The sequence below is a fragment of the Harpia harpyja genome, chromosome 7 (assembly GCF_026419915.1).
Source record: "Harpia harpyja isolate bHarHar1 chromosome 7, bHarHar1 primary haplotype, whole genome shotgun sequence".
NCBI lineage: Eukaryota > Metazoa > Chordata > Aves > Accipitriformes > Accipitridae > Harpia > Harpia harpyja.
The window spans coordinates 36013426-36037702 of NC_068946.1; the positions used below are offsets into that span (position 1 = coordinate 36013426).

Genomic DNA, 24277 nt, shown 5'->3' on the forward strand with positions numbered 1-24277 from the left:
TTAAATGGTATGTTGCTGTTTCATGCAAACTGGTATAGTGTTAAGAGAGCAAATGTTAATCCATAAACATGTTAAGGAAAAAAGTGCTAAATCTGCATAAGTTTGTACAGGTTTAAATATGAAACTGGAGAGCTGCTTCAGTTAAAATAACTTTGAATTAGTTACTGAAACAACCACTAGTCTTAATTGCCCAGTGTTCCCAAACTTTGTTCCCATTCTGCCTAGGATGTTTGGTTTTATCCTGTGTTAAAATTTACACACTTTTTTTTTTTTTTCTGTCATACAATATAATGCCGTAGTAGCAGCTCTAGGAATATAGCAAAACAGTACTATTCACCAACCAGTTGTGGTTACTGTTCAATAATGAGTCCATTTCAGACTAACTACTGCATGATATTGCACCCCCCCCCAAAAAAAACCCCAAACCCCAAAAACAAAACAAAAAACCAAAAACCCCAACTCCCCCAAAACCAACCAAAACCCAGATCTTCCAGTATGAGCTAACACAACAAATGTACATAATATGTCATGGAGCAACAGCTCAGTTACAATAATAATAGTAATAATAATAATAGATAAGAAAAAACCTATGGAAATATTTTTTTCTTGTTTTGTGTACACCAGGTGATTCACATCTGGATTTGTTACAAATGATAAACTGTAAAAGTGAATTATGTTTCTGCAGGACAGTTATGTAGTAAAATATTTCTTGCAATGTTCAGGAACATAGAGAAGCTGGTTTAATTACAGACTGAAAAAATTCTATTTTATGCATCTTCATTGCCTTAAATATAAATTAAGTAAATAAAGTCTGAGTAAATGACAGTAAATAATACAAATTTTCATATCTAATCTCTGGATATTAAATTCTTCAAGAAGGACTAAAATAACTGGACTGAAGAAATACCTATTTATGACATACTTTATAATGAGTGACAGATGTAGCTGATCATTTAGCTGTTTTATTCATTTTCATCATAGAATCTATTTCTTTTAATTTGTTCTTCTACAGTGAGCTGTTTGAACTTGACTTTCTTGCCTTGGAATGATGGAACAGCTTTATATCTTGAGCTCAGTAAATCTAAGCTTGTGTTTATGTCATTCTTTGACACTTTGATTATTTCACTTCCTTGACAGGCATTAATACCATTCAGTTCTGTATCATAATTCCCATGTTCTTTTGAATATGGGCTGCTGGAATTTTTAGTTATATCTACAGAGTCTATTAGACCACAGTTTAAAACCAGGTTGTCTTTTTTAAGAAAAGATGTTTTCAGAGTGTCAGATAAAATAGTATTTAAGTTTTTGTCATATTTTGATTCTTCTCCAATGCATACCAACTCAGTATCAACAGGGAATGTTGTATTAGTTGCCTCCTTTAAAACTAATGTGCTATTAGTACAAGACTTCTGACAAGTGGCATCTTTATTAAATTGAGCAAGACTATTAGAGGTAACAGCATCTTAATCTTTTGAGTTCTGTTCATCCCGTGAAACAGTTACACAAATATCATGAGAGCTATTCTAGTGATACTGTATCTCAAATATTTCTTCACTTCGAGACCGATTTTCCAGCTTTGCAAAGGCATGCTGCGATACAGTGCAAATTGCATGACTTAATGCTGTCATTGGGTTAGACATAGCCGAGAGAGTTATTTCCTGCCTACAAATGTTTAGATGTGGAAAAAGTGGCATAATTGTTGTTGTTATTCAAGCAGAATTCTTTGTGATTCTTTTGTACTGTTACATCATCAATGTTAGTAACCTGTACAACTTCTGAATCATTGGTTTCATTAATTTTTTTCTCTTGCTCCTTCCCAGCACTATGCACAATTACATTATCACCTTCATTAGTATCCTTTCCACTTTCCTCCCTTTTCTGTGATCCTCCTGTTTTATTCAGCTTATCTTGCACGTTCCCAGCTTCCTCATCTTTTCCCTTTTTTCCTTCTTCATTTTTTTTTGCTTTACAGATATTTGTAGCTTCTTTTTCAGACAGAGAGCTAAAGGATGAGTGTTGATTTTGTTGTGTATTTGCAGTGTTATTTTTATTTTGCTCTCTCTCAGCATTTTTTTTCTGAGGATCCTTTTTATTGCCCAGAGATTTATTTGTATGTAAACTAGAACCTTCTTGAGCAAAACCTTCTGGGGGCCACTTTGGCTTATTTACTTTAGCTGCTTCTTCAATAGAAAATGTTTTCTTAGGTGTTGTACTGTCTGTTGAAGGAGGCCATGTCATCTTTAATTTACCTCTTTCTGTGGATTTTTTCAGATTATTATCCAAAATATCAGGATGAGTACCTTCAGTACCTGAGTACAAGTCTTGATCAATTTCTGTAATTGGTTTAGGATCAACAGGTAAACTATTAATGGGATTTGTTTCTTCAGCATGAATATTACCAACTAGGCTACATTGATCTTTCAATTTCCATAATTCTTTATGCTGCTTGTGTCCAAAACCTTCATCATAATTTCCTTTTGATTTGAAAAGTTGTTTAAAATGGGGTTTACAATATATTTTTCCATGGAGAGATGCGTAATTTCCCAAGCTGCCGAATGGAAGAAAATTTGTTTTATACTTTTACATATCATAAACCTACTGTGAATTTTACACTTGACTTGGTATTTCAAGTACCCTTACATGACAGTATATATAAAGAAAGGAAGAGCAAAAAGAGAGCAAATTCAATGTATTGGCCAATTCTGACCTCCCCCCCCCCCCAAAAAAAAGTATCTAAAACCTTTAATTGCAAATTCCCATACAATATCAAAGTCAAAATGAAGGAGAAGAGTCATGCTTTGCAATTTAAGAAAGAATGTAAACTTATTCAGTTGTTGCACAGCATAGGCTTCAGACAGGAATGTTCTACAGCACTTCAGGGTTGTTGGGACCTTTTTCTTCATCATAGTAAAGACCCAATCCTCTATTTTTCTACAAAATAGGTGGAGAAAATACAGTGCCAATTTTCTTTGGCCTTTTTGCGAATTATAGAAATTTGCGTTTATATTTCGATTCTGCTCCTAAATGAAGTAAAGGAGATGTGTGTAACTAACCTCAAAGGTGTTAAAATCAGAACTGTTAGCCTTTGCAGTCTGATAGAGCAATAAATACTTCATTTCATATAAAGGTTGCAAAAGTGGTTTGCTAATGCAGAGAACCATCATCATTCATTTTATGGATGAGGAAAAGTGAGAGAAAATTTGATCTGCATTCAGATGTCTTAAATTCCACCAAAGTTTCTGTATCTACTGCTTGTGGTTCATGAGCTCTCCTGAAGGTCTGGAACAGTGAGTAGGAAGTAATATGCAGGAGAATTTGGAAGTTAGTGTGATGAAGCAGTTCTTTAGAGAATTTAAAGGACTTGTTCCACGTCACAGTAGAGATGTCAGTAGCAGAGAAGAAATGGGAAAGCCAGGTTACCTCCCTGTCAACCAAACATCCTACAGGCTGAATAGCCCAGTTGAAAATAATTTCACCAGCTGTATTTATATTCAAATGCAGAGTTCTACGAGTGAACATGCAGTTACTTCTTACCTTAATTGACTGCCACAGTGGTGACATCGGAAACAGGATTTATGAAAATTCTGCTGGTCGGCAACCAGGCATTCCATTGGGTAAACCCTCTGTTGACAGAGTCTGCACGTTTCATTTTCCTGAATCTGCAGTTTCTAGAACCACATATTAAAAAGTTACGAGTTAGTTTAAGCCACATATTATGATTTATTTTTAACAGTCCGTATGATTTGTTAAAACTGTAGTTTTCTTTATTCATTAACTGGTATCTCAGCTGTCACTTTTAGGGCTTCATTTTTGTTCAACTAACAGTAATGCTTCGAAAGTGAAAAACTACTCACCTTTCCCTTTTCAGAAATCCATATATTTGAAAGGACTACTCACTTCACTACACCAGGTACAATATTTCCCATTTATTTGTAATAACTATTTATTTTGTGAAATGAGATAGGATAGTAAAAGGTTTACTGGTATAAGTGGGATTGAGTATAATGTATGTATAATCTTTGAGTCTACGATGTGATTTACAGATCAATAAACAAGGGCAGATGTTTGAAATTCTGATGAGGAAGTTTTGCTTAATAATGCCAGAAGCACATCAGGGAGTTCCACTTTTGTGGTAACCTGCAGACTGTACACTTATATGGTCCAGATATGCTATGGACATAATTATTTGTGATTTTTACAATTTTCATTTTCAGACCTGATACTTTCTTCAGTTAATTTTTAAGACTGAGTTAGCTACAATTATATTAGTGAACTGTATCAAATCCTTTCTTTTATGAAATATAATTAATGATAAAGGAAACTAGTTCCCTGTAAAGTACAAAGCATGAATAGAAGGTTTATTTCATACCAGTAAGGGGCAGAAGGAAATAATGGACAATCTGTTGGGCTTGGAAAAATGCATGCTGCTCTTCTGTCTTGATTTCTGAATTGCTATGAAAACCATACCAGCAGACAAAGACAAATAGGGTGGACCAAATAATTGCTTGTATAATATCTCCATTGACAATAGTAATGCCCCTTGACATCAGCCGAAAATTTGGCCCCTTTCAGCATTCTGTCTGTTTCTGATTTGCCTGCTGGTATTGACTTTATAGCAATTCACAAATCAAGACAGAAAGTGATGTAGATTTTATAACTACAGCTTTAGTTGCCACATATCTCTAGTGCCCATAATGACAGCTGTGAAAAATGCTGAAAATTAAATATCTTCAAAATAATGTAGAACTTGCAAAAAGAATAAACCACCAGTAAAAACAAACAAGCAAAAAAATCCCCCAAAGAATTGTTGGTCATGAATAGAAAGCATCACATGTAGCCTCAGCTTAGTCTCCAGACAGGCTGACAAAGAGAGAGGCTGGGCAGGTGTGGAGTGCGGTGTTGCGGACATGCCTCCCGCCTCGCTAGGCACGGACTGCTTGCGGTTGGCGGTGTGAGCCAAACATAAGGAATGAGCGTAATATTCTTAGGTACGCAAGTGTTCTGAATGCAAAGAGGGAGGAGAGGAAAGGCATGAGCTTTGTGATACAGAAAAGGATAAGGTAATTGGGAGGGGAAAAAAAGGTGACGTCTCCTGGAAAACTGTCTCACTGGCTGCTTATACTTCATTTAGTTGGATAGTTGATAGTGTGCCTCAGAAGGCAACAGTCAAGAGAGGAGAAAAACAAAGAGAAAAAGTGAATTTAAGGGAAGTTTATCCCAAAGTAACTTCCAGGACTGAATAGTGGAGCCAGTATTCATCTTCCTGAAAATTAGTGATGTATTGGGTGTCAGTGGTAAAATTCTGGCAGCTGGGGGGCTGCAGAGGCAGCCTCTGTGAGGAGAGGCCGGGGCTGCCCTGTGCTGGACACAGCCGGTTCTAGCTGGCTCCAGCGGACCCACCCCAGGGCGCAGCTGAGCCCCTCAGCCACGCTGGTGGTGCCTCCGGGAAAAGGTATTCAGGAAGGGGCAAAATGGTGCACGTGCAGTGAGGACTGAGGGGAAAAAGTGTGAGAACAACCCCGTGAACACCAAGGTCAGAGAAGATGGAGGGGAGGAGGCACCACAGCAAAGATTCCCCTGCAGCCTGTTGAGGAGATGAGCGGAGCAGGTATTTCCCTGCAGCCTGTGGAGAGGACCACGCCAGAGGAGATACCCACACTGCAGCCCATGGAGGACACCACACTGGAGCAGGTGGGTATTCCCAGAAGGAACTACAGCCTGTGGAGGGCCCACGCTGGAGCAGGAGAAAAGTGCGAGGAGGAAGGAGCAGCAGAGAGGAACTGGTATGGACTGACCCCAGCCCCCCCATTCACCATTCCCTATCCCCTCTGTGCTGCTGGGGGCAGGGGGAGGAGGTAGAAGAATCAGGAGTAAAGGGGTAAAGTTGAGCCTGGGAAAAAGGGGGCAGGAGGGGAGGTGTTTTAGTGTTTGTTTCTCGCCATCTAAATTTATTTTAATTGGTAATAAATTAAATTAATTTTACCCAAGTCAAGTCTATTTTGCCCGTGAAAGTAATTGGTAAGTGGTCTCCCTGTCTTTATTTTGTCCCATGAGCTTTTTCATCCTATTTTCTCTCCCTGCCTTGTTGAGGAGGGCGAATGAGAGAGTGGCTGGGTGGGGGTCTGGCAGGTCAACCCACCACACACGAATGGTCCTACAAAATCAGTGAGGGAAAGACTGGCTTACTATTTGAAATCATAAATATTTACCAGACAGAAGAGATCCAAAATGAAATCCAGAGGCTTAACCATATAGAGAATTCAGTATTCTACTGGTACTGGTAACATGCTTAAGTATACCAAGACCATCTAGGATGTTTTTTTCTTCACAGCAGCTCATATGGTGCTACGTTTTGGATTTGTGGCTAAAGTGTTGATAACACACCAATGTTTTAGCTATTGCTGAACAGTACTTGCACAGTGTCAAGGCCTTTTCTCCCTCCCACTCTGACCCCGCTTCCCACCCCAAGCGAGTAGGCTGGGGATGTGCGAGAAGTCGAGAGAGGACACAACCAAGACAGCTGATCCCAACTGACCAGAGGGATATTCCATACCATGTGACATCACACTCATCAATAAAAGCTGAGGGAAAGGAGGAGGAAGAGGGGACATTCAGAGCTATGGCATCTGTCTTCCTAAGTAACAGTTGTGCATGTTGAGGCCTTGCTTTCCAGGAAGTGGTTAAACATCTGCCTGCTGATGGGCAGTAGTGAATCAATTCCTTACTTTGCTTTGCTTGCGCCCCAGCTTTGCTTCACCTGTTAAACTGTCTCTACCTCTGCCCACAGGTTTTCTTGCTTTTTGCTCTTCTGATTCTTCCTCCCATCCCACTGTGGGGGAGTGAGTGAGCGAGTGAGCGACTGGGTGTGGACTTAGATGGCAGCCAACCCACCACATTAAGTATTTTGTTGGACCACCACCAGACTGTGCCTCATTTTACAGGCTCACAAGACACTCATGTTTAATTCTGCTCCTAGCATGAACAGAGGTAGCACCCTTCTCCTCTTAGTGCACAGAGTTGGGAAGCCGAAAGCAGAGCTTTCTGTTTAGGAGTTATGCAGGTACAGGAGTGTTCAGCTTTGTTCTGCCATTTTCATTGCCATTCAAGCATCAGCATTCCGTTCGTGTATTTCAAATGGCTAAAGCTATGGTAACATCTGGTTTTCCTACAGGATCCCATCCATATTCAGTGCCCAAAGTAGATGCACAAAAGGAGAACATTGATGTCCATCATGCAATAGCATATGTAAAATTTTCTAAGTTTCAAATGCATAACTTCGCAATCTAAATACTATTTTAATATATTTTTAAGTAACACATACACCATGAGAAAGAAGGCATGTTTTATTTTCAATGTTTACTTCATATTCATATATAAATATTCATATATATATTCACATACTTCATATATTTAAAAAGTTTACTTCAATATGAAACAAATAACAGGCTTAGCTTTTTGAGGGACGCTGAGTGGCTCTGCTCCTTAGTGATGTGAAACCTGGACACTGACATCAGGTAAATGGGTTTGCTGCCTTAATTCAGACTAGGGCTGTATCAACTGTTAAAATCACCCAGCAGGAAATAGCAGAAAAAATTTAAAATTGCATGTTAATTTGTAAACTGTTTTAGTAATTTTACTCAAACAGGAAACCCTTCAAAATGTAGTTCACTTTGTCTTAAGTCACATCTTGTGCTTTAATAAACTAAAAACAGATGAGCACAAAACATGACCATTATTTTATCTCTAGAGCTATGTTATACAGGCAACATTTTACCTCAGTTAAGAGGATGTTGCATTAATTTTAAGCATGAGAAGTCAGGTGCATTCTGTGCACATTTTCTAGCTTGTTAATATTTCTCAAATACAGCAGTAATGCTATTTTAACATCTATTTTTAGTATCTTTTTATTTTGCTCTATATAATTCTTCAGGATAGCTCTCGTAGTGTTAATGCTCATAATGGTGGAAGAGATAGTAGCTAGAGGCTTTCACAACCATTCCTGTGTCTTCAGCTTCTCAGCCTTCTGGTCTTCATGGACATCTATTTAAATACCTACATAGTATTTTTGTACTACTTGCGTATCATTGCCATCAAATTTGGAATCGGAAAGTGTGCTTTGCTGTGGTGTTACAGGGCCTGCTGCATCTTGTGCAGGACCTTGATCTTGCTGGTTTGATTTTTGTGATGGTGTTTCAGCTGGACTTAGTTCCCCTGACTCCTCTGTGTGCCAAGGCTGCGTTTCAACTGTTTTGCCTTGCGCGCAGCACTGCTCGTGTTTTCCTCCACCGAGATTCCATGTACCACTTTAATTTCCACCAGGTCATTGCTGGTTACAGGTTTCAAATGCAGCTGCGGTTCTGCCATGCCTCTTTTCAGCATCTTCTCTATGGACAGCTTCATTCTCCAGTCTTTGACCAAAGTTGTCTCTGGTAACAGACAATGGCTGAGGTTCAAAATATTTTATGCTTCTCTTCACACTTCCTTTAAGCTCTTTCAGCTCAGACCTCAGCTGCAACAAGTTAAGGACATCCACTGGGTTGAGCTGCCCAAGTTTATCCAGGTTCTGTGCTTCCAGCATGTGCCTCAGTCTTTACAGCACTACTAGAACCTTCTTGGATGTGAGTTTCATCTGATATTTGTTCCTCATTGTGATAATTTTTATTCGTAGAGTCTAGTGGCCGCATGTCAAACATCCACATGACTGCGCAAATACCTACTCTAACAAATGCAAGAGCCTTGTCCATAGTTCCTGCGGAGACTGGAGCACGTGCACGCAGTGCATCAAGAGGCTGGGTCTGAAACATCCAGGCTATGTATTTAAATTTCCAGCTGCCATGGTTTCCTGGTCTGCAATGCTTCTAGCTTTGTCTAGGTCTGGAGGGTCATCTTTAATTGGAATGAAAGGCTGGTTCTCAAAGACCCATCTTGTAGAGAGGACCTCTCCTCTCCAGATTTCATGCCACTCTAAGCATTGTTTTTCTGGTATTGTGAACATCTGAATAATGACGTCAAAGCCATATCTAGCCTGCTGCACATCTGACATCATACTCTGTGTTTCAGATTCACCAGATAAAATATTAGAAGTTTCATTCAGATAATGTTTCTCTAAGTGTTTTCTTAATTGTGAGTGGAAACGTGCATAAACATCTTGGTTCACATAAATTGCTTTGCTTTGAGTACAGATCTGGGGAGACAGTGGGCTTTGTTGGAGAGCTGGACAATTCAGCGGACTGGGAAGTTGCTGTCAAGGAAAACTTTTCTGTGCTTCCATATTCATGGGATCTGGAGCAAACCATTGCAGATGTAGCAGTTCCTTCCTGTTTTTCCCTTGGTGTAGAAGTTTCCTGTAGTCTGCTTGCTGAAGTAGTAGCAGTAGAAGATGAACTAACTGTTGAAGGCAATGTAATTTCCTGGTACGTATTTTCCATCTTTAGGGAAAAAAAGGTTGTTTTGTTTTTTTTTTAAAGTAGAGTAACATGAAACAATTTTTCTATTCTTCACAAAAGCTAGTTCTGCAAGGATCCAAGCAATAGGATTATAATAAGATCTGGAAAGACACAATCCATCAGCTCAGAATGCATAAAACCAATCTTTTGAACTAAGAGCTGTGCTATTTGCACCGTAGAATATATGTGAAAAGAAATGTGGAATTCATACAAAATGCAAAATGATGATTGAGCAGTCTTGGAGGTTTTGCTGCAACAAATGCAGACTTTGCATTATAAGCATAATGTAAAGTTATGCAGTAGCTTATGCTTATTTTCATTTCTTCTGAAAGTGACATTTTCTATGCTTCTGAGAATCTGTGGTGACAGAAATTATACATATTTACAGATTCAAAACAGGGAAAAAGGAGACTATTCAGCAGAGGAGGACAGGAATGTGAAAATTTTTATAAAGGTCTACTTTTAATTGTGTTTGTCACATACTGTAAGTACTTGTTGAGCCTTCTAACGTACTTCATATTACGTTATGTGCGCTTAATTCCTAAAGTCCATATATTCCCACCAATTTCGTAGGTTACATTTTTAATCACAATTAGTCAAAATAGAAATTCAGACTGCATGATGGACCAATGTCTTAACTTCACCACTTCCAATTTGCATAAAGAAAGATCCCTCGTATTAAAAACACAGACCTTTACTTCTTTTGCAGGTATTGCAGTCTCTCTGTCAGCGTGAACAGCCTTTTCCTGAGCTGTCCTTTCAATCTGCTGTTTTAAAATCTGTGTTACAGTCTTTGGGAGCTCTTTGTTCTGAGCTGCATTGATTACTGCAATGGGAAGAAGAATAACAAAGATCATTTTTCCTCCACCCAGCATTTTATGAAATTTGCTGTATCAGTGAATTATAAAACATTATTACATTAGAAAAATTGTAGTTAGCCTTGCAGAAGTTTAGAGACTTACTTGATCATGAACAGAAATCCATGGAGAGAATGACAGAATAGTTGTTGAGGGACACATTATCACCTACTGTTTTGCCATACCTGAGTGGTGTGGCAGGGCTAAAGGTTGACTGGGGTCTGTTGGAGAATATAATGCGTGAATTCTACTACCAGTACTAAACTGCAGCAGCATCAGTGTTTTAACACTGTGGTCATATTCTGCAAGGCTATCCAGTTCAGGTATAAATTAAACCTTTCTCATCCACAATTTTGTATATAGATGGGCTAGTGTTTGCCTATGTTTTCAGACAATTCTTCGGGTCCCCAGTTCTTTCAAGCAACTGAGTGCATATTTTAAACCACCTCCTTTTGCAAAAGCCATCTCTCCATACTGAATTCTAAACTTGTTTCTTAAGTCCCATTGAATTCAATGAATGTGCTTTGCTGAGAATTCAGTGATGTGCATTTTCATGTTTGTATGCTAAGAGTGGTACATTTGTGTGAGTAAAGACATCTGCCATTGCTCCTTTGTGAGCCTTTATTCTCATGCCACTTCTTACCTGTTTCATCAGTGTGCTGAGTGAACGTAGAAGGCATTTTTATCTCATGAGTAACTTGCTCGTGATGAGAAACCTGTGCACAAAACCTTCACTTTACTACAGGATTTAGTGCAATACGTTAAGAATTTCCCATACTTCTGCAACTGTATTTAAAATGTTACATCAAAGAAAAATATGAATGGAAACTTAATTAATTACCATGTTAAAACAATAATAAATTAAAAACATTTAATAAAACACCTTTACAAAAATTGTTATGCACTGCCTAATGAGGGAGGCTATCAGCAGAACATCCAAATCTTGGTGTACCAAGTGGTAAAGGAGGAAGAAGCAAAGCATATAGATATGTATCAGCATCAGTATAATTGTCCAATGACATGATTATTAGTTGATACAGTTACCTCTTGTGTTTGAGAGGTTTCCGTCTGACTTTCTTTGGAGGTCATTTTATTGCACTCAGCTTCCCTGGTGCTGCTTGATACCACATGCTGACTGCCACTTGATATTTCCTAAAGACAAATAAAAATAATTGCACATTGACAGCTAATAGTAAATTGGATTTTTCTTTTTTTTTTCCCTCTGAAGGGCTTTCACAAATAAATTCTAATGTTAGTGGTGTAACTAGAACAGTCATTTTACAGCAGAGTACTGTTATTATTATGATTGATATTTGTTGCCATAAAAATTGGAACAGGCTTTTTTATAACACAGAAGATGTCAAGTCATTTCTGTTACTGCAGCCAGACTTTGACCAGCAGATATGGAAAGCTGCATGAATACGTACAATGTATAATTAGACTGGAAGGGGACGAAGGTGACTAGGAAGACTGGTTCTGGCTTTACGTGCTATGCCATCAACTTGTTACCTATCAGTGGGCATGTGGCTAATGCAACTTTGTGAAAGGAAGTATAATAATATGTCTATATAAGAGATGCTGACTTCCTGCATATGCTTTATACAGCTTTTCCAATGCAAAAATCATGCTGAATTGCAGTTGTGAAAAATATGACCTATGGGCTAATCAGAAGATCCTATAAAATATACAGGCTAGCATTGTATCTACAAGTCTGACAACTGCAGTGTAATAAACAGAGCATATAGTTGAGAGTTTAAAGCACTGTCCAAGATACTCGTGTAAACTAATTTCTGAGGTTATCTATGTTTAGTTTGACTCCAGATTTTGGTGGTGATTTGTTCTCTTATTTAAAGCCTGTCACAGAACCCATGTTACATCACATTACCTGTGTCCATGGAGTACTTTGAGATTTAGTGATTAGAAGAAATAAATCCTAAGGATTGATATTATTAAGATAGCAGTTCTGTGCTTCCTCTGTCTTGCACACTAGCATGCACACAGAGACATCTAACAAATAATTTCACTCATGTCAAATTAAATTTTCTTCTTCCTTTGTGAGAAGGAAGCTTGCCTATTAGTTTCTACTGATAATAAGCTTTAAAATGAAAGGAGCTTCTGGTCCTTCCAGCAAGAGCTTCCCAAGTGTTCAATGTAATGTGAATGGAGGCAGCACTGTGTTTCTGAGATTGCTACTATACATATAGCGCAACACAGAGCTGTAAGCTTCCTGCATCTCAAATCCTGGCACCTCCTTGAAATCCAGCTAATTGTGGGGCAAGAAATTAGCTCTCACCCTTAGTCATCCCATGACAAAGCGTATATTTATGGGATTTATTCCACCTTCAAACTAACATGCGTACACTGCTTGCATCTCCACTAACGTTTCTGCTGAATGGGGAGCATCGACTGCCTGGCTCATAATTTCTACCATATAGTAGGCAGCAAGGGCTCAGGTTCTATGGCAGAGAAACAATATGCATCCCCCTGGTGGGCTTTAGGAATTCTCTTCCACTTCTATGCTGCCATATCATCTGTTTCAACTATAAGATGAATTAAAATCGTAAGAACAAAAGGTAGAATAAATTTTCTGGTTACTGGCCCAGTAAACAATTTAGTGTGTTACCAGTATCAAAATTAATCCTATCTACTGCAAAGTTTGAACTGTCAAAGTGAGGTGAGGCTTGAGGAGAGCAAGTCAGAGCATGGTTTACACTTGCAAGTTCTGTACATGTAACAGCTGTGAGGGAGCTGCACAACATGAGGTGACGTAGAGCTAACCCCATACCAAGTTGAAAAGAGGCAGTTCAAAGAAAATGAAGTGCAAATTTTTTCCATCTATTCTCTGTTTAATGACTGTGTAGGTGTATGTATAATATGCCTTTTCATTTTACATGGATATGCTTTTCAATATATTTATGCATATATATGCTTTTTTCATTTAAGATATGCTTTTCTGTTCTAATGTGCATGTTTTAGATATGTAAGTCAAGCTCTCATTACTGGAAAAGCTCATTCATGAGACACGAAATATGTTCATGATAGTCATTATGTGTCCTTTGAATGGTGTGGGGCATTAAAAAGGAATATAATTAGGCTTAATGTAGTCATGAAGCAAATCTAATCTGAATGTCACTACTGCTTTATTGCTGTAACTTTGGTACTGCTTATGAAGTAGTTGCCATACTGCAAAAGATTATAATTGTTTAATGCGACAGCTATGGCTGTCTAAAATGCAGCTTAAATGTTATGGGCCAGATTTTGACAATATAATTACATGGCCTTGCTCTAGGCGTGCAGGGAGGAAGAGAGACTTGGAGGTTCTCATTATTTTGTGTGTCTGTCAAGATGGCTAATGGAAATTCCAGTGACAGGGGGTAAAATGCTGCTTGTTTATTATTCCAAACAAATGGAGAGCAGGAAGACCTGTGGTTTGATCCCCCCTCTGTAATAACCAACTGTTGCATATAGAATAGGATGTCCTGTAGGTAGGTTTAATTTAGTCTACTCCATTAGAGTTTGTGGCATGTTTTGTACACCCCATAGGTTTTGGAGAATATTCTGCAGAATTATTTGATGGTCTGCATGGGATAAGTTTGCTCTTATCTTATTAAGCAAGGTAAGTCATGCCTCCAATGCGGGACTGCAGCTGAAGATCATGATCTAGATTTACTACTAGTGAAGAGTTATGCTTGTGGGAACTTGATGCCTTTATTTGTTTCTGTGGAATACGCAATTCCTGCCGTACTGTACGTTATTAAATCAAGCAAGGTTATTTGATCAACCAGTTCCCACATTGTGGTGTCAGGAAGAAACAGCTCCCCTCCAGCTGTGCAGGGCAGGAGGACAGACAGAGAGCTCAAAGTCATTTTTGGTGGCAGGAGTGCAAAGACAACTATTATGGTTGCTTTTCCCATGGCCCAAGAATCACCCTTCAATTACTTTTTGTTTATTCTATTCTATTCTATTCTATTCTATTCTATCATGAGTGAACTTCAGAAAACACTGTCAGCTGGATGATTGTTGGCATGCTGCTATCTCACAAACGGTTTCTTACGGTCATTTTATTTCAGACTTTCATCACCCTCCATTCTCTTCCGTTTGTTTCAAGTCACCCTTTATGGAGGCTGCTGGCCTTCCCATGCATATCTGTATGGTAGTTAATACAGAGGGTATAGTGTCCTGTTGTGTCTCTGGATAATAAGTCATTTTAATCTAAAACAATACTATTTAAAAAATAAAGATGTAGATCTGAGAATAAGTCTGTATACGTTTTGTTAGAGGAGTGCATTTTTATGCAGGCATTCAGATTCTGTTACTGAGGAACTGTAATTGCTACATGCATTTTATATGTTAGTGGCCCATACATCAATTTTAGTGCCTCTGCGCTGCAATAAGTTAGATAGAATTCTTGTTGCAAAATGTGCCAAGATTTGAATTTTCAGTAACTGGTTCTGTGTATTTTAGACCAAGGTTTGCTTTTTTGTGTTGACATTTTTGCAGTTTCCTTCTGTTCTGATAACAGACAAAACATACTTTCCCTTTCAAAAATAAAATTGCTTTGAGGCTCGGAATATATATGCTATGTTATATGCATATGTACATAAAATGTGTATACAATTCTATATACGTATGTATTGTTCGAGGGGATCAAATGGGCCAAAAGTTTGTCCAAGCACAAGAAAGCCTTCTACTTGCTCACACTTGAAGAATATTGCTTTTAGTTGAATGGTACATTATGGTCATCATATAAGCTCTGCGGGAAGTTGGCTAATATAATATCATTTATGTATTGGCAGATTTAGAACTTACTGTTCTAAATGATCAGTATGTAGAAACTTGCAGTTCCCTCTAGGCAGCAGTGGAAGTAGATTGTGAGCCTAAAGTTTCAGTTACGAAATTAGTAACAATAGAATGACTGATGATTTACTTGGTGTGGATCTTAATTTCTTCTTCAAAGCTATGCTTTTTTACCTATTTATGTTCTTATCATGGTATCATCTGTGCATCAGTACTGTGAGAGTCTTGCAGAAATTTCTTCTAAGAACTTCACTTATCTGCACTTCATCTCTATGATTTGTCAGCCTTGCTTAGTTGTATGTATATACTTAGGGTGTTTTGGGCAGTATATGGAAGGTTTTCATAAAAAGATAAGTTCTTCATCATTCACTAACATTGTCCCATTATTCAATCTTATCCTCTGTGATCGCTAGAAAATTGGTAATTGCTACACTAGCAATCATAGAAAATTTGTCTGGAATGACCCTCAATGAAGGAGGTGTAGCTATACCTGTGTCATTCCTGACACACAATACTATATGGTTGAGTGAATATCAGATACTTTCAATATATTCCACTCATCCTTCCTATGCAGGAGGTTCAGCTCACTTGCCAGAAATGGCTTGTTTCTGACACTGGGTAGTGAGACTTTGTCTGAGCAGCTAGCTAGCTGAGCTGGTGTAGCAAACCACTCTAGGCCAGCATTTGCAGAACGATAACACTGAAGCTCATGACCTCTTCTCAGTTTGGTGGCTGACGATAGAAGGTGCTCATGATGCCAGTGGTCAAATTAAAGACCAGGTCTCTAAACAAACTCTGGCTGAGTTTGTGAGCACATGGCAATTCTGTGATCAGTTTTCATTGCTGCTCACCATTCTGGACAAGAGTTTAGTGCACCCTACTGGTAATATGGCACCTTTCACAAGGAACCAATCTCCCTTACTATGAAGAAAGCTATGAGTGATGGCTGCTGCCTGAGAAAAACAGAAAGATAAATAGTTATTATTTGCATATTTGATGTCAGTATTTTGAATGAAAAGCCATGCACTCCTTATGCAAAAATTGAATATGTAGTAAAGTGTTCAGCTATTTAGATTACTGTTTAAAAAACAAATTGCTTCTTTATTTTAGCTTGGATTAATAGTTTGCATTTATCCAGATCTGGATATCTGTCTTCAAACTACATGATTTCTCTGGTTTGCCCCAGGATTGATTCAGTGACCTTGAATAATCTTTCAACTACCTAAGTGTATAATCCCATTTTCCATGAGAGTGCAGTTATGTTAGATAGAAATGGGATTTTATGGTCTTGCAGTAAGTTATTTAACCTAAATTTAAAGATTGTTCCATGTAGTCTGAGTGATTCTATTTCTTGTGAACGTGACTTATTTCTGCTGATGATTTGAGAGAGCCTCCTCAACTAGCCACAGAGGGCAAATACATGGACAAGTATGCTTAGAGGTCGCACCTTTGTTGAAGAAATGGAACCATCATAGTGGCTTTGTGGAGAACTAGACATCACTGTTAGGCCAGGGAAAATGCATCTTCACATCACAGAAATGAAATTATTTGGTTCTGAGTAAGAGAAAGTCACATAATTTCTGTACACAGTTCTGCATGTCTTCATCCAGATAAATGGCAGCTAAGTTGGACCACATCATCAGAAAAGTACGTGCATAACACTTCCTATTAACAAGGATTATGCTCCGCTATGATTACGTCCAACTCTGGGATTTTTCTGCTTAGTTAGAAATGCTTAAATACATCTGCAGCAAACTGTGTCTTCTCCCCTACAAACTGGAGTTTTGCTTGTTGTCTGTGCAAATTGTTGATACTGGTATTAATGTTTAAGAAATGAGAGATAACTGGTAGATATGATGACACTTATTTAACATGAAAATGAACCTGTTTGTGTCCTGTTCTACAAAGTTGGAGAGCAATATTGCTTAAAAATCTCTCCAAGAAGTGCAGGATGGTAAAGCAATTTACTGTGCCATTACTGGTTTTCAGAGTGCACAGGACAGATTGTGCAATGTGTTTTATTATAGGGGATTTCGCATAGTCCAAAATCATTATCTCCTACAACAATTTTTCATGGTATATGCTAATGAAGTAATAAAATGTAAAGACCTTTTATCTAAAATAACACTTAGCTGCTGCTTTGTTCTACTTTTATGTAGCATCTGGGTTCTTCTGTGCAATTTTTGATCTGTTTAGGGGAGTTTATTAGATTTAATTCAATGGAAGCAGGAAACTACTTTTGAAAGAGAATGACTTAACATCATGTCAAGTGCAATAAATGCAAAATATCACCATGATACCTGATAATGAATTACAGTCTTGTAGACAAGGTTCAGTATAAAATACTGCTATGGTAGTAATCTGCTTTACTCATCTATTTCCTATAAGTCTAGTATTGCCTATATTGAGTGTTCATCTGCAAAAAAAGTATACGATTCCTGTAGGATATCTCAAAATTCTATGAGTATGAACATGAGGGAAATATTGTCTTAGTCATAATGAAAAGTCTTCAGTACAGCAAACAATCATATTTTTTCCTCAAGCTATCTAGTGGGGCATACCTCATTTGTTAGTATTAAAAATGTTAGTTACCTGTACAGATTTGTGCTGGTGCTGGTACTGAGCAAAGGTCTTTTGTGAAGAGGTCATCTGCACTTTCTCAAATTGTTTCCTCACTGCTGCCAGGCCACCAGGCACAGTACAGAACTTGGTTTTCTCTGAAGTCTAGAGTGATAAAGTAAGGCCAGTTGTTTTCCATTTGCACTAAGAATGTACTTCTACAAGTTGATTTTTTTAAAAGTAGTTAATAACAGTATGCTATAATGCTTATAAATTTCAAATGGAAAATCTGGAAACACTTGGTTATGTCTGTAGCCTCTTATAGGCAACTTCCACTGACATCATCTGTAAATCCTACTTATTTTGACAGTACACATGAATTAATATTAGCATACAGAATAGATACAGTAATAAGACAGTTATTTTTCAGGTGTTGTCACCAAAATACAAAACATATACATACTGTTAACATTAACTGTTTAATCTCATTGGCCCATTTTAGGACCTTTGCTTGTCAACCAAAAATTAGGACCTGCAAATTATGAAGTTCTTTTGGAATTTTGCAGTCTAGAAGTTATTTAACACTAGCTGCTAAATGCTCCTTTGTGAAATAGATCCTGCTGGTGTAGCTGCATATTCATCTCTGCCTAAACTAGTGTCTGAGGACTCAGTGGTTTCCTCTGTAGTTTCAAGGATCAGCCATGTATTTTCAGCCATGTAATACTTTGTCTTTGCAGGAATGACTCGGACAATTATAAATACTGTTTCTGGCAAGTTCATAGACCACTGCACAGGAGCCATACATTGTGATTTGGAGACCTAAAGGCCAATGTGTATTTGAAAAATGTGCATGTTTGGCCTGAATCTTTAGCACCGAAAGGAGTAGGTCCCATCTACTTGATTGTCAGTAGCAATCGCTTTCCAGAACAATCCTTCTCTGCTCTTCCTCTTCTACTTGTCTGAGTTTTGTTGCATTCAGAGTTGCCACCTGGCCCTCTCTGTATTTTTTCAATAGGTATTGTTGAAAAACATACAGAGAGCTTCAAGCAGTCCTTTGTGAGATGATCTTTCTTCACTAACAACAGTGCCAAAGGTCACAAGAGTGCCCTTACACCTTCAGGCTCCCTGTTCTAGTTCTGTTCCTTATGTGTTACCTCTTAGGTGGTACTAGAGCGAAGCTTTCAGCATTTGAGCTTTTTAATTAGTATGCACAAAATAAACCACCTAATAATTAGAAATAGCCTTGTAATGAAAGTTACTAAGTAAACTTAGGTTTAGTGCTTACACCTGATGAGTAAGCAAGCAGATCATAAAAAACAGAGGTTTTTTTTTTTATCCCTGTGATGAAGGTGTCACGATTCTATATGTACATGGATGCGTGAATGTGAAAAGTAATTATTTTAGTGTATGAACATTTCAGGAGCACCGTGCCGGCCATTTGGAGATATTTAGAGGGGGTAGATGCTGTTACAGGTCCTTTAAGGAAACGTATTAATTCTCTTTAATAGAAATGGATATACAATTCCTTTTTCAGGCAACCATCCATTTCAGCAAGAAATTGCGAGGAGTTCCAAAGTGTAAATGTACTCAACACAGTTAGGTTGGGTTAGGCTTCACGCAGTTCTTTTCTTTATGAGAGAGAGTACTAACTTCAGCAATGTTTCCAATTGCAGGAGTAGGGAATTGGAACCTTCTCAGCCGGGTGAACTGCAGGAATCTGCTCCAAATACACACAGGCAATTAGGAAATAAGGAAGTCAGCAGGCAGGAATTTGGTGGTTGGAAAACACCTGGACTCTGGTGACTATGGCTGGTGGCTGTTTTCACTATGTGGGTTCTGGGCTATCCAAGCACCCAGAAGGTCCCTTCAGCTGCTGCAGACCACTTCTCCCAAGACCAAAATGCACTTAAGACTGGGAATCCTACAGCTCTTCTTGCATATGGACAAAGATGCTGGTTGGTGAGAGCTGAATTATAGTCCTTCTTTTGCCAGATACACTCTCAGATTTACAGAAATTACTGTGGCCTAGTTTACAGCAAGAAAAAGGTGTTCTTCTCATGTGCTGAAAGTTTAGCAAAAACAAAGACCATTGTCATTCTAACATTGTAGCAAGCCAGCATAATGCCTCCATTTCCTGATACAAGGGGGTTGAACTACAACTTCTAGGTAGGATTTTAAGATATGATAAAAATACACTTTTTACCCCTTAGTATTTCTGCAGAACTGGGGCAGATTTTCCTGGCTGAGATCTGAAGACCTGATTTTCAGGCATTCCTGACTGATAATTAAATGTGTGGTGATGTGGTCTTGCTCTGTTTTAATAGATTATAAATTCTGTTAGCCAAATGCGCTACTTGGTATTAATATTAAACTTTGCTGTAAAATACCTAATCCCTATTGATAGACATGTAGAGAGATGAGTAAATATTTTGTAAGTATTTTTTCATATAATGCCCATTTTTTAATAATTTCATTATAAACCAATACTTTTTCATACACCTTGTCTCATAGAGCTGCTCTTTTAAAATGCAGCAATTTCAAATTCTTTAGTTTGAACAGCAAGAGGTCTAAACTTAATGTGCTTTTGAATATGATTTTATTATTTGGTAATATTTTTAGTAATGCAGAAACTGCTGGGTTTTGTCATTATGAGCTGAAAGAATAACTGTCTTGCTAATCTGTCTCAAGCCTATGGTCCTAATAAATGCGGTGCATGCAACAGTGGAATAAAAAGAACAGTCCTTCCAATCAATTAAAGGGAATTGTCCAAATGACCAAAGGTATATAGCATTAAAAATCTCATTCAGTAGAGACTGATGCATCAATATGTTTGTTAAGTTGATTTGGTAATTTAGGTTTCAGATTTTGATCCCCATAGTGGTCCATCAGTCAGCTTAAATAAATAAATAAATAAATAAGAGCACAGAGCTAAGAGGATAAGGAACCATTGATATCTTACACGAGCAAAGGAGTCGCTGCTGTCTCTCTCAGACACAGCAGCCTTGTACATAGCCATTCTTTCTTTCAAAGAGACAGTCTCCTGGAAATCCAGCGGTGTGTTGTCAGACCTGGGAGTGTTCTCTTTAGGTAGTCCTCTTACAGGTTTGCGAAAACCCACTGTAAGTACAAACAGACATCATTTTCTAAGAAGGAAACAGGTACCTTTTTTCCAAATCTTGAAAGAAAAGCAGTAGTAGAAAGGAGCAGTATTATAAACTTTTTAGCAACTGTATCTTATTTTCAATTTAGAACTTACTGAGTACAGAAAAATTTAATTCAATGAAGTTTTTGAAACTGGTGGAAATTCCTTGGGGAAATAACAAAAAGCTTTTTTAAAAAAAAAACAACATACAATTTTAACAGCAAGCATAGTATATTTTTCTTGATAGTGTTACATTTGCATTGTTTTATACTGTAAAAAGTCATTTTAAGTACTACAAATAACCTATTATAATTAGATATGTTCTAATTAGCTTTATACATTATAGTATTCATTTGCTTAACAGAGTCTGTTCCACATTGATTGTAGATTTCATTTGTTTACTGATATTGTATTAGAGTATGTTTTAGTTGGTTTAGTACTACTAAAACCTTATTGAAAATTATCTAAATTACTAACAACATTTTAACCTTATTCCAAGGTGTGAAGGTTATAGACTTATCTATAAACATCTGCAATTCAGCCACAGTGAATCTGGAGACAACAGTCCAGAGTACTCCTGAAAGAGCAGCACTGAGTTACTAGCACTAGGAATTTTTTTGGCTGCTGCTTTCTACATTCATATGATTGTATTAGAAGAATTCCATATACCCAGAAAAATGCCTTACATTTAGCATAAAGCTATTCTTCCTTCTTGTTTCAGACAAAGGGGAAAAAAGTATGTTCTGAGCATCTCTCTTGTCTGCGATCAGAGGCAGAAGAGATTTCATATAATCCCACAGGCTGGAAGTTCCTCTTGTCCTGCCAAGGTTTTTCTACAGTGCATGGAAAATTGGGTTGAATGACATTGGATTTCTGTAACCAGTACACCCCCTTCCTTTTTGGGAGGGGAGGGAATTTTAAGACTTCAAGAAGATATATTTTTAGTAAAGCCACCAGAATCTAATTTTTTAATCCTTGTGCTTGTGCTGCACATATCAGAGCACCCTGATTTTCCCTAAATCCATCTGTATTTCTCCTTGTCCTTGCATAATAGGACAGAATAAATTTGTTGCAACCTGCATTGCTTTTTTAAAAACAATTGTATTTTCTGAAAGTACAGAAACAGGCTGTAGCTGAACAAAATTATCTCAAAAAACCCCACCAAAACCTACCCTGTCCCCCCGACCCAAGCATGATATATCTTGGCATTTCTCAAAGTTGTGGAAATTACTTAAAAAAGGAGAGAAGGGGGCGGGAAGAAACAGTATAGATACATCCTCCTGTTCTATGTATTTAATTCAAGCCAGTAGGTACCCAAACTAAAACCTTAAAATCCATTTCCAAAAAAGAAAGGAAAGTCAAAAAAGAAGCTTCAGATGTGTGCTTTCTGCCAGCCATTGGAAGTTTACTTGTATTCTTATATACTCTGGCACTGCTGACAGCTTGTCTTCTTCATTCTGAGTGTGCTTTGTCACTTTTTCGCAGCACAGGGCTGGGCTGTTTTTTTTAAATAACATATTTAGGTTTACTGTCTACAATTCATTTATGCTTTTTCATCTTGCTCATGATTTGAAGACTTATTAAATTAAGCAAATCAACTTGCTTGCCATAATTTTGCTAAGAAATGAGTAACTTCTCTTAGTACAGTGTTGGCTGTCTCATAATGTGCGTATAAAACACCAAGGACATACTAGAGTGCACTTGCCTTTTCTACTAATCAGTGCAAACCAACGCCATTTACAGAATTAGATTTCCTTTAGAAAGAAAAGAAAATCTTCAAAATCCTCTCCTAGGCATTTTTTTGTTGTTGATTTTTTAAGACAAAATTCCCAGTGTCCTGAAATGCACCACCCAGTGAAGACCAGCTCCACTGAATCCCTTCCTGGAGCAAGTAGAGGGGCACAACTGATTTTGGTTTATCGCCATGCATATAGGGTGGAATTTGGTGGCTGGTTTTAGGGCCTGAGGCCTGTATAGCATTTGCAAGAGTCAACTCCTTGTTCTGGAAGCCTAACTGCAATACATACTGTTAGAGATAGTGAGGGGAGACCTTATCGCTCTCTACAACTACCTGAAAGGAGGTTGTAGTGAGGTGGGTAGTGGTCTATTCTATCAAGTGACTAGTGATAGGATGAGAGGAAATGGCCTCAAGTTGTGCCAGGGGAGGTTTAGATTGGATATTAGAAAAAAATTCTTTACTGAAAGGGTTGTCAGGTGTTGGAACAGGCTGCCCAGGGAAGCGGTAGAGTCACCGTCCCTGGAGGTGTTCAAAAAACACACAGATGTGGCACTTCAGGACGTGGTTTAGTGGGCACAGTGGTGTTGGGTTGACGGATGGACTTGATGATCTTAAAGGTCTTTTCCAACCTAAATGATTCTATGATTCTATATCCATTACAAAAACATGTGCCAGGTCAATCACATTTATTCTTACCTAAGTTGGTTCACTTGATTATTGTATTGTTTTACTAAGGCAGTGGCTGAGAACAGAACAGATACAGATAAAAAATTTCCCCATTTTCTTTTGAAGTACCCACTCTTTCCCTTTAACACTATGAAATGCAGCAACAAAAGAGACTTTCCGAAAAGCTATCTGTTCACCTGGCACAGAACAGAGTGCCAGGGAAGGAGTATCCCACCAAACAGGGAAGAATTCCAAGGCACATCTGGCCTTTCTGCCTGTTCACTGTAAAACTGTTTGGCTGGCATAGGTGTTCAAGGTCCAGATATAGCAAGCAAATATAACAAACAACTCTGATCTTCAGTAAAAATCAGACATAGATGCAGACATGCGTAGAAGAATGGTCTCAGTGTAAACATACTCAGTTTCTTAGTATTTTTACCTGACCCTACTTATAACTTACATGAGGATAATTTTCTTTTTTATTATGCTTATCCCATGCAGTACATTTGCATGTTGCATACAATCATGATAGGCAAAAGAATTGCTACAGCTCAAGAAAGAATAATAGCAGTAGTAAGAATCAGTGAAAGTCACCTGAAAGGAAAAAAAAAGGTTTTCAGAGAAAGCAGAAATCAGAAGAGAGAGAAAATTGCTGTTCTTCAAGTAAGAAGTCTGTACATTAAACCAAATCTAACCAAAACAAGGGAAAGGTTGAAAGTATGCTTTGGCAACACAGAGGGATAGTCCACCATAGCCAAACAGTGTCAGTTTGTTTTTAAAGGTAGATTGAATTATGTAACAGACTACTACCAGCATGATATTTATAAGCCATTGCTTTAATTCTCAAGAGTGTTTAGGAGTTTAAAAACTTTATTGGTGTTGTTCTGATTCAACAAGGGATTCATGGATTCTACCTAATCGTAAGCATGTGAATAGTTTCATTAAATGCAATGGGAATACTCATGTGCTTAAAGTTAGACATGTGATTTAATTCCTTGCTGATTTGGGGCCAATGAATTTAATGGACTGTTTTAAAAAACATTTTAATAGATACATATTATTAGCCACCTGG

At 37.9% G+C, this 24277-nt stretch overlaps 1 protein-coding gene across 1 annotated transcript in view; it reads right to left on the reverse strand.

The window, feature by feature from the left end:
* Positions 1-962: 962 nt before the first annotated feature.
* Positions 963-24277, reverse strand: part of XIRP2 (xin actin binding repeat containing 2) — a 50060-nt gene continuing 26745 nt past the window's right edge. The window contains 9 exon segments of the mRNA XM_052792370.1: positions 963-1452; positions 1534-1679; positions 1681-2548; positions 3535-3668; positions 10139-10272; positions 10947-11019; positions 11348-11455; positions 17693-17824; positions 20619-20776. Coding sequence (XP_052648330.1) covers positions 963-1452; positions 1534-1679; positions 1681-2548; positions 3535-3668; positions 10139-10272; positions 10947-11019; positions 11348-11455; positions 17693-17824; positions 20619-20776 — 2243 coding nt within the window.